The sequence below is a fragment of the Andrena cerasifolii genome, chromosome 7, assembly GCF_050908995.1.
Source record: "Andrena cerasifolii isolate SP2316 chromosome 7, iyAndCera1_principal, whole genome shotgun sequence".
Taxonomy (NCBI): Eukaryota; Metazoa; Arthropoda; class Insecta; order Hymenoptera; family Andrenidae; genus Andrena; species Andrena cerasifolii.
Genome location: NC_135124.1, coordinates 12,551,786 through 12,565,643, shown reverse-complemented (window position 1 = coordinate 12,565,643; position 13,858 = coordinate 12,551,786). Strand labels below are relative to the sequence as shown.

Sequence of the window (13,858 nt, the reverse complement as noted above, 5' to 3'; positions counted from 1 at the left end):
GCCGGAACCGCAGCCCCCGCCGGAAGTGCACACGCGGGCGAATCGCATGCCCGGCAGCCGTAAATAAGAGAGCCGGATCCACGCGTAGAAGGCTAGAGGCTGCGTGCGGGCTGTCGTGCGTGCGTGAGCGCGAGATCCAGCGGGCAAGCCGACGAGGAGTCCCGCTATGTAATATACTGGCGTGCGCGGACCGCCGAAGGGAGACCATTTAATAACAATATATCTTGCCCGTCGCGGCACCGCACGAGAACCGCGTCGAAATAAGGAGGACGAAGGGCGACCGGCAACAGAGATATTTCACCATTAGAATCGGCATCTTCTCGGATTAACGCTTCGCCCGTGGAATCTCTGCGTCCTAGCTACCGTGACTCCCGGGTCCGACGCGGGGACCTGCAGCGGGAGCAGCGACGCGCCGGGTAGATTTCTTCCTGGCACGGTAATGTACTAAAAAAGACCGAACGAGGTGTAACGAGACGGCTGCTTTCGTCGAGGCTCGTGCAGGAGACAAATTGACGGTGGATACTGCGAGCTCGTTAGCTTCGACGCTCCCACGAAGATCACGCGTTACCCCGCGAAGAAAATAGCCCCGTCGCGGCTTAACGAGATCGTCGTGGAAAGAATCGAGCGCGGCCGATGGAAGGAAGAGAAACAAGGTGGTTGACAATTTCACGGTACATTAGCGAGCCGTGGGTGGCGACCGGGTGTCGCCGCGTATGCCGCGACTAATTATGTTTTTAATTAATCATCGTTTCGTCGGAAGCGCCCGGGGCGAAAGTTTACTCGGCCGTGCTCGTTACCGTCCGTCGCCGACGACGCGCGTGCTAATAACGCCGTACGTCGATGCAACGCGACGACGACGTGTCCGCCCTTCGAGGACAACGCTTCCTCCTCGTTATCATCCATCCGCTCGACGGCGATCGAAATAATCCTGGCGCGCTCGGCCGCCTCGCGACGTAAATGACCCGGAAACCATCGGGGAAGACGCTACGCGCCGCTGCTTCCCCAAAAATAAGCCCCACAGCCGCGCCGCTAGCTTGGCCGAGTAAAAAGCGTCGTTAACCGGCTGGCGTTAATTATCAGCTGAGCGCCGAGGAAACAGCGGACCACGTGGACCGACCTGGGCCGAGGAAATATATTCCTTGTATCCACTTGATAAAATAAACGTCACCCGGGAGATGGCTCGCGGTGACGACTCTCTTTTCACGAGTGGAGCAACCACCCAGTCGCCTACGAGCGAGTTTACGAGTCGAGGGATTTATCGTTGATAGTCCAGTGAAATTAGACGGAAATCTGCCCCATCTGCGGAATAATTCCCACCAAGCTAAATTTCTGTATCGGCCTTTATTTGGTCGTTTTAAATAGTATGTCGAAAGTCCCAGAGGGTTGAAAAAACTACTGTTTTTCGCGAATATCTCGTTATCTAGCAGCTCCACGACGAAAATAGTTATTATGAAATTTATTGGCTAGGAAATTCTCTACAAAAAAGATAGTATGAGTTTTATTGTAGGAGTAATCATTTTCGTGCATGTTGGGTTACCAAGTTTCAACACTCATTTTGACAAGGGAAGAATCTGAACCCGGGAATTAAATAAATTATGAAACATTGTAAATATGTAGGGGATATCCTCCTGAATACAACGCAATTTTGTTTGCTGCCCAAATTCACTCTAAAGTTGTGAGATTGACCCCTGAAAATCCGTTTTTTTCCTCTCGATTTTGTGTTATAACTCGCGAACCGTAAGAACTGTAATTTACCAAATGATAGATCTAAATAAAAGATGTAACTTTCTCCTCAACACTTTTTTTCTATCTCCTACAGTTCACGAGTAATAATACAATATAAAACAAATTCAGGGGTCAACTGCACCCTCTTGGAGTGAATTTGGGCAGCAAACGAAATTGCGAAATTTAAATTAATATTTTGGAAAATTCTCTCCGTGAATCGGAAGATACATTAATATACTAACGAAATCTATTTTGTATTTTGATTTTAGATAATCTGGTTCCGAATGGCAGTGCTCACCGCAAAACCAAATTTTTAAAAAGGCTTCTTGGATGTGGGTTGCTACTTTATTATAAACGTAAATATTTTGCTACGAAAAAATTACCAAATGTTCTTTAAATATTCCTCTTTTAAGCGCAAAAAGTTTTGTAAAAATATACACTTCCGCTTTTTCAAAAAAAATTCCCAAACATTCGCCTCTTTTCGGCCGCCTGACTAGGTATAACCCCATAAGCCTCTTCCGTGTTTCTTCTCTCCTTTCTTCTGTCTCATTCGATCCGATTTCCTTATAGCGATCATAGATCGGAAAGCCCCACTGCTGCGGCGTCTGATCGCCAGTAGAAGCACGGCCAGATGGAACGAGATCAATTTGTCCTGCCGTCAGTGGGATCGTCGGATCGTGGAGCAAGCGTTGCTCGTGGTGATCGCGGCCGTATCGTTTCGCAAGATGGTCATTAGGAGGGTCCGTTTTCGGGTCAGGACGTTTGGCACGAGCGGGAGCGGTCGATTCGGGGAACGAGTCGACGCGATTGTCCGACGAGGGGATCCAGCCGTCGCGCGACGGACGACTGCCGTCTAGACGATCGTCCTATTCCCCTGCGGGATTACCGCGTCACGCGAGTCGAGTCCGACCATCCTTGGACTACGAGCCGAGATTCCAATCTTCGATCGGGGCCAACCGAAACGGAATATCGACTGGTCGGGCGGGAGAGATCCCTGGGCCCATCGAATTCGAGCACCGAATCGTTTCTGCCAGGCGCTATTGTGGATCGCCTAGGGAAATGAACGTCGAGAGATCCTCGCAAGAAACGAGTGGAACGATTCGAGGAAGGCAGGAGAAATGGCGTGACTAATGCTTGCCACGTCCGATCGGCATCGTAACCCCGTCCGTCATTAATTTCGCCTCGTTGTTCCGCGTGATTCGCCCGTGAATCACGGGGATCGAGAGAGCGATCGAACCGGCGCTCGCCGGAATCCAGAGTCAATGGCAAAGCCGTTCGGACGGAAGCGTAATTGGCGTATCCGGTGGTCGCGGTACACGCTGACAAGCCGACGCGTATGACGGTATTAATCATAACGCCGCGTATTTGCACGCGCGACGCGGCTTAGATGCGCGGGCGTGCTGGAGCGCGCGCGAGCGCGTCCGTGCGTGCCCGCGTTCCTGCGTGCGTGTCGACCCGCTGACAGTTCGTTTGAACGCAATTAGCGTGCCGCTTGATAGTTGCCGGCTTAACGCGCTCGCTATCGCGGCAACGATCGTCGAATCGAGTTAACCGTTTCGTCGCGCTCCTCGCTGTCTCGTTGCCGCGACCAGTGGACCGTTTCGTCACGCCGCTCCCCACCCGCGGCCTGCTTTTTTCACAAAGGGTTGCTTCCTTCCCGCGACGAAACCCACGAGTTCCCTTTCGCTAGCATCTCAGTGCAGGTCCCTGGGTTCCCTGGCGATCTCTTTCCCCCCGTTTACCGTGAAATTATCCTCTTCGTGGCTCGGAGATATAAAATACAAATGACGAGACGAAGAAGATTCGAACACAGCGCTGCATGCTCGGCGAGGGTGGCTGAGGGCCCGAGTAGTGGAGAGCGGGGACAAACGTAACGGCGACATTAAAGTAACACGCCTCCTCCCTCCCTTCCACAAACATTTCCAAAACGTTTGCTTTACACAGTTATATAACAAGCTTATAACAAGTAAATAAGGCGAGAAAAGGGAATACAATTTTTTCATATTGCGCTTCATTTACGAGAAAAGCGACTTTGAAATTCGTCACGATGCGTCCAGTCGCGGAAACACACCCTAATAAAACTCACAGACGATTTGGGTGTAAGTGGAATTCGCCCACGATAGAACAAAATCATTTACTCACATGAGAAACAAAATGTTAGCTTTAAAAATAACTTTTAATCCACTGAATATCAACGTATACCTACGTTTGATGCTTTAGAACATCGAGAGCAATGGAATAAACAATATAACCCCGAAATAGGTTATAGAGAATTGTGATTTTCATTTGTTAATAGAAATAAAGTGCTAATATCTGGTCGAAGAAGCGAGAACTACCTTTGGTCGTTATTGTACGACGACTATCCTCTTTGTCATAATTTTAATTCGGAGTAGGTAAAATTTAATACCTGTCATTCTGCTATAAATACACAATACCAAAGAAATGTGCGAAGCTGGTTATGCTTTCTACCTTTCGTTATTTAAAATTGATTTGTTTTTATCTTTACTTAAAATATGTTTATTTAAATGTTTCTTTCTATCTTTTTTTTTATAATAAAGAATCCTATTTTGCTTTGGATAGAAGTGTTTTTGCTTCATTCTCCTCAAAATACTTAGTGTTATTTTCGTCTGCACGGTATGTTATTTTCGTTTTACCCGTGCAGGAGAAAAGTAACAATAACAGTCACTGTAGAAAACTACCATAACTCTTTGACTACTTATCACTTCAGGCTGAATCTAAGCTGAAATGATAGACCAAGAAACGTAGGTACTATATCTTAATGCATATTTTTCATTTTTATATCTACAAAAGGTATTTGTAGACAAGGCGAAATGTAAAAGATGTTACTCTTGCCCCCACCCTCCCGTACCCGCGAAGATGGATAGAAAACGACGCTCGTAACGGCGGGGCTCAACTTTATGAATATTATTTTCCAGCAGATGTCCCCGACGATAGAGGCTCGTCGACGTTGTCGTCGTCGTTGTAATTAATGACATCTCTAGGGGTGGGGGTGTGGGAGGAGACTGGGTTCTCCGAGAGAGGAGAAAGGCCAGAGGCGAAAGAAAAAGCGAGACGGAGCGGTGGCTGAGAATATTTCGAAGGTGACGCGGGTGGACCGGGGTGAGCCGACGATAAGGAACCCCGCGGGGGTGGTTGAAAGGTGGGAAAACCCCGTCGTGGCTGGCTGGCGAACGACAATGCGCGCGAATTATCCCGGAATGACGGGGTAGTTTTAAAGCCAGGAAGCCGACATTAGCGCATTGATACCGCGTGTTTGAGCGCGCGCGTGTTCTGGTATCGGGTGGACCATTAATATTACTTAGTTTACGGCTGGAGCCGCCGCGAGGGTGGACGGATCCGTCGCTTCGCTCGTTTCCGCGATTCGGTTCCGTTCGGCACCCACCCCCGAAACTTCCACTTTTCGCGGCTCGAAATTCATTGTCAGGGGCGAAACAATAGCGTAGAGAAACGGGGGACGTGTACGGGGGTTGTACTCGCCGTAAGAACCCCCGGGAAACCCACGATCTTCCAGTTCATCCGATTTTTATTTTGTTTGCTGCCGCGGGGGTGAGTTTCTGGCTTATGAGATTTAATTGACCGAGCCGGTGGAAAGACAAACGAGCGGAATAACTTTCGCGACGGAACTCGGGTTTCGGTGTCGCTCGGGGCGCGACGGTTTCGAAGCGGATTAGCGGCAACAAATCATCGGGATTAGAACGGAAACAGGGATCGAGCCGCGGTGGAACGAAAGAAGACGGAAAGAGAGAAACACGGCGGTACGGCTGGAGGGCGGGAAGGGAGGAGAACTCGGCGCAGCCAGGGGGAGGACGAGATTTCGGGCGGGCGTGAGCTCCGTGAGCTTGTAGAATCAAAAAGGACAAACAATTAATAACCCCGCTACCGACGATTAATCAGAATTTAACTCGCCAGTTAAATACTCGGCTTCGAGGCGGCTCCCCCCGTCCCGCGCGTATCCAGCCGCCGCCCGGGTGAAAGGGGATGGCCGAGGGTTCACGGTGCACGCAGGATAAACAAAGGTTTACATCAGTGTCAGTCGCAACAAGTCCGAATTCGTCTAGGGTTCTCGGCATGAATATTCACGGTGCTCGCTCGTCCGTCCCTTCCAGCCTCGACGCCCGCGCCAATTCGCCCACCCCTGGCCCCACACCCCGGCCACGTCGCTCTGTATCGGTCTCCGCGTGGGTCCGCGACCATTTGCCACCCCCTGCGATATCCATCGAACGGCTACCAGTCAAAGGCTGAAATCACAATACGCGTTTGTCCGGTTGACGAAGTCGACTCGGCCGGGAGCCGCTAAAGCAAATAGAACGGGACGAACGGAGAGGGTTGAACCGTGAGGGTGCAGCACGTGGGTGGCTATGGAGGACGGTCTCGCGTGGAGGAACCGAGCCAATGGTCATTGCCTTTCAATTGGAAATTACGTTCTGGCCGGTCAAGTGTCGATTTTCACACCCCTGCGTCAGCGACTCCACTCCCGTGAGGGGTTCGCACCTCTCGCTTCTTGTTTCTCGTAACGTTCGTCAACCACGCTCATCGACCTAGCAAAGGAGAGTTCGCTGGTGCTAAGGGGTGCTGGAAGTTGCACGGAAGTGATAGAAACGATTTCGCGGCCCCGCGAAGCTGACAGAGCCGTTTTCACGCGTAATGCTCCCTCTGGAAAAGGAGCGATCCTCTGTGACGGTGCGAGAGAAGCGCGACCGTTTCCCAGCCAGTCGAATGATTTAATCCCCGAATGATGGACGGGCACGTCGCGACGATGATCTGCGTGCCGTGAAGTGACAAGTGGTTAGGATCACGGGGAAACCTCGGTGGCGCGGATGACGGTGGTGGCTGATGGTGGGTGGCCGATGCGAAGCGCGGCGGTGGGCTCGGGGGATGGTCGGCCGTCGGTGGTCGACGTTGGTGTCTCGTATCGGTGACGGGACCCCGGTGGATGGATTTGAGGAGGGGCGGGAAGGAGGGTGCGTGCTCGCACCGTACAAATCACGCGGGCATTACAGCGTCAGGCTGGGGACTCAACGTGTCGCGCGACCGGAAACTCGATGCCGACGGTAATACTGATTTATCGGAACCAGCACCGTGTTGCACCGTGTTGCACCGTGTTGCACCGCGATCCGCGTTCCTCGCGACGCGAGATCTGTCGCGAGTCGTTTCCACCCTCCCAGACCGATCGAGAACTCGCGCGAGAGTTAGGAATATAATCGTCGATCTTCCTACCTTTCGATATGTTTGACAATATCCTCGTAGGCAGCTCGGCAGTTCTCCCAAACCGTCCCGGACCTGTGGAACAGAAAAAAGTGCGACACTTGAGACACTGACGGTGAAACGCAAGCAGAGTCCGAAGCTAGCAGCGCGAAAAAAAAATAAAACGCGAAGAGGAACGTCGCGTCGACGATTCGGAGAGCAGAGGGATGCTGGCTAGAATGGGGGACGCGGGTTGATAAGCGAATCGGTTAATTATAAGCCCTGCCACGGGATATTCTCGAGGAAAGTGGATCCGCGGGGGTTGATTAAGAGTCCTCGTTCCGGCTCCTCTTTCGTTTGTCCTTTGACTCGATCGCGTCTGTCCCGACTCGAAGACGCTTTGAAGTCGCTGATTAAAAAAGACGTCGCTGGCCCCCTGGCTTGGCTAATTTACTCGGCGTATCGACCGTCGAACGCTCGTCTACGGTCGGTCGAGGACGCGACAAACCAGAAGGAGCGGAAAAAGAAAACGGTGTCGCTGAAGAGCTCCGATGGAAACGAGTGATTCGAGGAGGATCGAGGCGCTCTAGAAGACCGCGAGCGCCTGGGAAGCGGACCGCACGGAAGGAAGTTGCGCTCGTGGCGGAGCACAGTTCACATAGAAGTAGCGAGGGCTCTCGGGGCTGAATTAGAGGGTGGCGATAGGGCAACGGCGGTGACGGCGGTGCGCCAGGATGGGGTTGCGTTGAATTAATCATATTCCGGTGTTTGTCGTGCCGCCCCCAGACGTAATCCGTCTTACCTCCCGATCTCTCTCGCTCCTCTGCCACGATAGATTTGCATTTTAATTAAAAGCAAAGCGCTGAAATCATAATGCGAAACGTGCGGCGCCGCCTTCCTCGCGTCGTTCTACACGTAGCCTCGGAAGGACACGGTTGGCCCGCCATCGGCCCTCGACGTTAAGAAGAATCGACGTCGCGATCCAAACACCGTCCTCTTCCATATCCGAGTCCGTCGAACCGCGCGCCCCAGCTTGCCCTGCCTCGTGTCGGAGTCTTCGAAACGCGAGGATAAGTCGAGGAGAAGACGAAGAAGACGAAGAAGAGGAAGAAGACGAAGAAGACGGAGAAGACGAAGAAGACGAAGAAGACGAAGAAGTCGAAGAAAACGAAGAAGACGAAGAAGACGAAGAAGACGAAGTAGACGAAGTAGATGAAGAAGACGGAGAAGACGGAGAAGCCGCACAGTGGTACATAATGATATTTTGTGTTCAAATCAACCTACAGGTCGGAATTTTTCAGAAAACTTGACGATTTTTTTTTAAATTATTCGCAATTAAATTCTCTATCGATCTGTCCGGGCGAAATTCTGAATTTCGTTGCTGATTTATAAAAAAAATCGTCCAGTTTTCTGAAAAATTACAACCTGTAGGGTGATTCGAACAAAAAATGTCATTATCTACCACTGTGAGCCGGCTAAACCAATTAATGGCGACTAGGAAGAGGCTAATCGCAGCAGCCGGATGTAATCGAAAATTAAGTCGAGTCACCGTATCCTCGAAAGCCCCACCACCGACAGCATCTATTAGAAACGCGTTAACAAATGCCGGGATTAGCCGCGTCTACTCTCTCCCAAGGAACAAGATCCTCGGGAGATGCTGTTCTCGTGGACCCCCTCGGTTTCCTCCCGTTCCTCCCCATCGACGCCCCTCTCGCGAGCCACTCTAAACGGGAGCAGCGGTAATCTACGATATACATCTCGGGACCGCAACGCCTCCAGGATTTCCAGGTCCACGAGGATGAGGATTCGTTGAATTTTCGAAGCCACTCGTTGGAATTCTTAGGCAGAAAGTGGACTGTCAGCGACGGCGACGACGGGGTCGAGTGACGACACGCGGAAGAAGGGTGACTCGGTTGAGGTCGCGCGTAACTCGAGCCGAGTAGACGACCTAGAAGGAACGCGGCGCACCCAAGGAAACGGACTTCGAGCAACACCGCTACCAGGCGGAGGCGGACGGGGCATGGAAAGATCAAGCAGTGTCGAGACCCCTCGGATTTCCACGGCTTCGCCGTCTCTTCAAATCCTCTTAAAGTTGTATTCTTTTGGCCTCGCCGGCCCTTCGTTACGACCACCTCGGGACAGGACGAGCTGCTCCCGCGACCCAGGGAGCTTGAAACGGCTAAATCCAATTTCCCAATCCGAGCCTATCTTACGGACCAACTTCTTTCGAACCGTTAGCGCCGAACTCCGCGTCCCTCCTATCTTCCCAAGACTTCCGTTCTTTACGAGTGACGATCACGATCAAAGATCCGCGGCCCGAATCGACGATCAGCGAAGTAGGACAGTGAAACGCTTACCTCGCGAGAGCCTCGATGTTGGACATGTTCGGGTTGACTTTCAACCCCTGCTCGACGCGCGCCTGAGCCTGGGCCTGCAGGTGGTGCGGCAGACTTGCGGGAGACAGGATGGCGGTGTGTCCTGCGCCCGGGTGTCCACCCAGTTGCATGAACTGCATGTGACTCAGGTGTGTGGGCGGGTGGTTGTAGCCGTTCGCCAGCAACGGCGACTTCTCCATCCTCGGCACGTCTGAAAGCAGAAACGAACGATGATAGCCACGGTTGGAACTGTACCACGAGCCAGCCAGGCAACCGCGTGGCCCACCAGCATCCCCACCGCAAATACCATGGGCATATTTGCTCGGGGATTCGACGGACAGCCCGGTGGATTTTCGGTGTTTCGAGGTTTCCGAGCGGGCGATATATCTTCGTCAACGATCACGGTTGTTGAGGGGGGTCATCGTGGACAGACTGTGCTAGGAAACGCGAGACCTCCGCGTGTAGTAGGAGACAGAGGATGTTCACGAGGCGCGGAACAACTTTGTACGAGCGTCCGAGACGGCCACGGCTCGGCGATTATCAAGAGTATCCTCGTACCATTTCGGGATTCCAGTCGTGCAAAGATGACGTCGAAGATGATGCTATTGCGAGAGCAGTATTGGGGGGATAGGCCGAGAGAGGGAGCCCGCGGAAAGGGGACCGTGCACCGGGACGCAAGGGCCAGTGGTAGGGGGTAGAAAATGAGCGGTGCCTATTCATTACAAATTATCTAAATGGCAGTGATTTCGGCGGGACCGGCTGGCCGTTTGACGAGTAAGTGGCGGGTTTGCCGTGGCAGTGACTGTCGATCCTGAAGGCGGTCGAGCATTCGCCAACTGGCGGCCCTGGGGTGCACAGGGCCGTTTGACAACCACTGTGGGACCCGGCCCATGACCGGCCCTAAAATTGGACTTATTACAACTTATAGAGCGCGATTTGAACGCTCCGCTCAATAACATACATTATCCCCAATCCATATGATTTAATGAAATCCCTCTAAACTCTCCACTTAGCCTCAGTACCTTCTCGCGCTGTACCCTGCCTCCCTTCTTTTTCGTGTACGCGCTCTCTCGCGCAGCAGATTGCTACGTGTGTACCAAGAGCACAAGAGAACGAGCCACGGACGATGAGGAAGGGAAGAGAGAACAGCGGGACGAAAAAGGATTGTGAACGATGAGGAGAGAATGAGAGAGAGAGAGAGAGAGAGAGAGAGAGAGAGAGAGAGAGAGTCGGCGTGGCACGTTCCGATCAGCGAGGATACTTAAAACTCGCGTTCCACAGATTTTTATAACCTCGACAATAGGCTATTTGCCTGGTCGTGATACGCTCGGGCACCGTAACGCGACGCTCGATGAAGACGTTTCGACTCGGCTGAGGCCTCGGCCGTCCGACAGCGAAGAGAGCGACCGCGAGCCGAGTTTTGCGCTCGCCGAGACGCGACTCGCGAGCGATCACGATGGGAAGCGACGGAATTTTTAGAAGAAGAGCTGTGGACCGTACGTGGACAGCCGCTAGGAGGCCCGAGCGAAACGCGAGGGACGATAAAACACAATTTAAGCTAAAGACCGCGCTCCTATAACTTCCCACCCTTGGGCCCGCGCGCGGACGGGCATCGCCACCGCCACCTCCTTGCCCCTCTCGTAGCTGATGAGGTGACAACCCATAATTATACAGACCGCTTTCTGTCTGGCCTGACTGCAGTGGCATGCAGAGAGGAGAGGCCTCCATCATCCTCCACCCCGTCGTCCTTCTCCCTCCACCATCGTCTTCCCTTCTCCTTTGCTCGTCGATCCACCCGAGCCCTTCTGACCGCGCGCATTCTCTCCCTTCGTGTCCCTCTTCCACTCCACCTTTCTCTCTTTCCTCTCTCCATCCTATCTGCGGATCTGGCTTTTTCTCTCGTTACCCATCGCCCTTCTACCCTCCCCTGCCGCCCTTCTGCCTCTATCCGCGCCTCCTCTCCTTTCTCATCCACGAGTCGATCCAACGGGTCCCGTGTACTCCGACTTAATAACGATACGCGTGTTTCCTTCGCGTCGGTCGACCGAGGTGCAGAGGAAGAAGCGAAATCGAACGAGCAGCGAGAGGGCCACGGGCAGAGAGAGGAGCGAGGGGGCGGAGGAGGAGGGCCAGCGACCCGGAGCAGTCACCTCCACCCTCGTGCCGGGCGTCTCGTGCCCGTAGGAGAGAAGGACGACCGCGCTACTTCTTTTCTGGTGTTAATTACAAAACGCGAGAATAAATTGCCGAGCTAAATGAGTGGCCCGCTGTCTCTCTCTCTCTCTCTCTCTCTCTCTCTCTCTCTCTCTCTCTCTCTCTCTCTCTCTCTCTCTTCTCGTTCTCTCTGTCTCTCGCGTTGTTCTCTCCGCGCGTCTGGCCTCGTCACGTCTGCTCGTTCCTCGACGCTCTTCCCAACGCCCGCGACGGACAGATGAATGGAAGGTGAGCCGTCCGCGCAGGTGGAATTTGTTATGCGTCGCGAACACGGGCCAGAGTTTCCTCGTCACGAAAAGATAACGCCGCCAAGCATCACACCGCACCCGGAATATTCCTCTCGATCTCTGCCTCGAGGATAAACGGTATCCACCACCCTTTGTCGCTCTTTTCGCTAGGTCCCGGTGGCCCGCAAAGACGGAGAAACGGCCCTTCCTCCTTTGCTCGAGTGACCACCGAGAACGAGGGAACGTGAAATTATTTGGAAAATTTGCCCTTTGTCCGCGGATGCTCCCCGGGGGCCGCAGCGTCGCGATCCCGCCCATTGTTCTTACCAAACGACGAAGAAATCGACCGACCCGCGTCTCTCGATACTCCACGACCGCGTTATTTGCGCTTAGGTATGTATATGTTTACCCTCGACACCGACTCCCTTAAAACCCTTGGATTTAACCCTCGAACACCGACCCTCCGGCTACGGCCGATGACATCGCGGCCCTTTAAGTACCTTCCTCCTCGCCAGCCCGCGCCACTTCTAGCTTCTTCTTTTCTCCTCTGCCCGCTGTTGCGGGACACGAACCGTCCTGGCGCGTCTCACCCTCCGGCAACCCCGTCCGTCGCAGCGTCGCGCTTATTCGATCCCGATCGGCTGCTCGCAATTGCGTACGCGCGCAGAAACGCGCCGTTAGCCAGCCTCCTGCACGTGCATCCCATCCAACATTGTTCCCCGACGCGTATTGGTACATAAACACGAGACGGGAAACACAGTTTCGCGCAGGAGGAATCCGGTTTTTCAAGTAATCGAGAGACTCGGAGCCGGGCTAGCAGGCAAACGGGCAAGCAGCCAGGCAGGCAGGCAGGCAAGCGGGCAGACAGGCAGGCGGGCAGCCATCGAGGTAGCTCCCTGCATCCAGTCTGCAAAGAACCGAGGAGAGAGTGGATGCCATGGCTATGTACACCTCCTCCTCGCTCCTCCTTCGTTCGCTCTTCTTCTTTCCTCGCTTTCCTCTTTTACCACACCCATTCTTCTTAATCTCCCGGCCAGCTAGTATCGCCCCGCGGTATTGAGACGTACGTTCCTGTCTAGCGCTCGTCCACCGATACGGCTGCCTCTTTATCGCCCCCACGGTCGAGCTTTCCTGGGTACCTCTCCACCAGTCCGCGATAAACCGATGGATCTCGATGCTGATGTTTCAGCGCTGTTCGGTCACGCGATTAGAGGCCCAATCGAGCAATGTTTCTGCTGGGAGACCGAGAAAGGGGACGACAGCGATGCAGTGGTATTGAGACGTAGCCAGCTCGCGGTACATAGAAAGAGGGTGGAGAGGAATAAGATACGAGCGATCCTTCTCGCGAAGAACGAAACGTCTAGCCTCCTCCTCGGGGCCCTTGCCTTCTAAAGCGCCGCACAGTGGGACGGATCGACACTTAAGTAGGCATTCACTTCATTTCTTACTTATTTCGTTATTCATTGATTGTAATCTAAGATTGCAGGTAATATATTGTATAATAAATACAATAATCATTTTTTTCTCGTCGCTCTGTTTAACAATGGGACTCTTGATGCTGATTTTCATATATTTATGTGGACCGGGGGTTATTAATGAATTATTTAGAACTTCTTGATTTGTCATTTTTTCGGCTGCTCTTTTTGCGTATAATTCGCAGTAGTTTTTGAAATATTTGTTTCAGGCTTTCTGGGCTTCCTCTGTTAAATATTATAACAAAATTTTTTAGATTTCCATTTCTAGAAAATGATCAGCTTTTTACATTGGAATAGTTTTAGTTAGTCTTTTTTATGAAATGAAAAATATAAGTATTTATATTCTATTGCCAAATTAAGATTTTTTGTTACCATTTTTGTATTTTTCTAAATTAAAAGAAATGTTCGTATTTGTTCGTAAATTCGAGCATACCTTTTGAAAAATTGATATTTTTTTGCACAAAAACAGGTGCAAGTCAGGAACAATATACTATTTTGCTTGAATTTTTTATTTTCAATAATAATGGCGCAAATTGAATGCTTTTAACTTCAAAATACTCTAATTGAGTAATGTTGTAAAATATAATAATAATAAGTAATATATGTTGGAAGCGAAGCACGCAAAGGTGTGAAACGT

The 13,858-nt window shown here is 52.0% G+C and overlaps 1 protein-coding gene across 3 annotated transcripts in view; it reads right to left on the bottom strand.

Moving 5' to 3' along the window:
- Dac (dachshund family transcription factor) overlaps positions 1-13,858 on the bottom strand; it is a 198,881-nt gene that overhangs the window by 97,230 nt on the left and 87,793 nt on the right. For all 3 annotated transcript variants that reach the window (XM_076816221.1, XM_076816218.1, XM_076816219.1), the window contains exons 3-4: positions 9,288-9,516; positions 6,964-7,026 (exon numbers count right to left, since the gene is read on the bottom strand). In XM_076816221.1, the coding sequence (XP_076672336.1) occupies positions 6,964-7,026; positions 9,288-9,516 (292 nt within the window). The remainder of the gene's footprint in view (positions 1-6,963; positions 7,027-9,287; positions 9,517-13,858) is intronic.